Below are 904 nucleotides of genomic sequence, written 5' to 3'. Positions count from 1 at the left end.
GGTGCCATTACCACGTCAGGGAGAGACAAGGGACTTAAAAGTGATGATGTGAAGTGCCATAAAACGAGGCAGGGAAAAACTGCCCCGGGCACAGAAGGACAGGAGTTCGTCCGCCTGTCAGGTCACCAGGTGTGAAACCGGTCCGTCCCCGCCGCTTCAGGAAGACTCCTTCCTCCCCGGTCGCCCCCTTCCCCAAGGAGCACATCTGGCGTCCCCCTCCTCCCTCCGTCAAAGGCGCGGGACTGGGAAGAGAAGGCCAGCCCCGGTCGAACCACGCAAGCCGGGGCCCCGCGCCCGAGCCGAGGACACCGACGGCTCCCGAGCCAGGCCAGCCGGAGACCGAGCGGAAAGCCAGGCAGGAGGCCCAGCCCCAGTCGCCTCTCAGGTGGGCGTGTCGGCTCAGGGACAGGGACTCCGGAGGGACCGGCCACGCCCCGGACGCCGCCGGGAGCCAAGCGCCGAGGGAGGGGCAGCGGAGAACCGGGGCCGGCGCCGGGGGCAATGAGTACCTGGCTGCCGAACTGAGGACAACTGCGGGCACTCACAGAGCCGGACGAGACCGCTTCCATCAATGGCGCCGGCTTGGCGGGGCCGGCCACCAGGCAAGCCAGTGCGCCTGCGCAGTCGGGCTACCGAACTACAGCGCCCGGAATCCTCAGCGCGGAGCGTTTGTGGTTTTGGTTTTTTGTGGGGTTTTTTGGCCCCCCATTTTTCTTCTTTTTCTTCTTCTACTTTTTTTGTCTGGCTTAAGAGGAAATTGGATGTGTTTATCGACAGTTTGGGTGACTTAAAAAAATCTATTCAAATTGAACAAACTTGTATTGAGAGGCTATAACTATGTGTCAAGCATTAGCACGAAAGAGGCAAAAGATGACACCACCTCTTGTCAATTATAGAAGATACA

At 60.0% G+C, this 904-nt stretch overlaps 1 protein-coding gene across 1 annotated transcript in view; it reads right to left on the bottom strand.

Moving 5' to 3' along the window:
• LOC132003260 (zinc finger protein 624) overlaps positions 1–569 on the bottom strand; it is a 42,069-nt gene extending 41,500 nt beyond the window's left edge. Inside the window, exon 1 of the mRNA XM_059378586.1 lies at positions 153–569. Coding sequence (XP_059234569.1) covers positions 153–569 — 417 coding nt within the window. The remainder of the gene's footprint in view (positions 1–152) is intronic.
• Between the last annotated feature and the right edge of the window lie 335 nt (positions 570–904).

This window comes from Mustela nigripes, chromosome 16, assembly GCF_022355385.1.
Source record: "Mustela nigripes isolate SB6536 chromosome 16, MUSNIG.SB6536, whole genome shotgun sequence".
NCBI lineage: Eukaryota > Metazoa > Chordata > Mammalia > Carnivora > Mustelidae > Mustela > Mustela nigripes.
The sequence above is the reverse complement of the archived record's forward strand: the minus strand, read 5'-3'. Positions and strand labels throughout refer to the sequence as shown.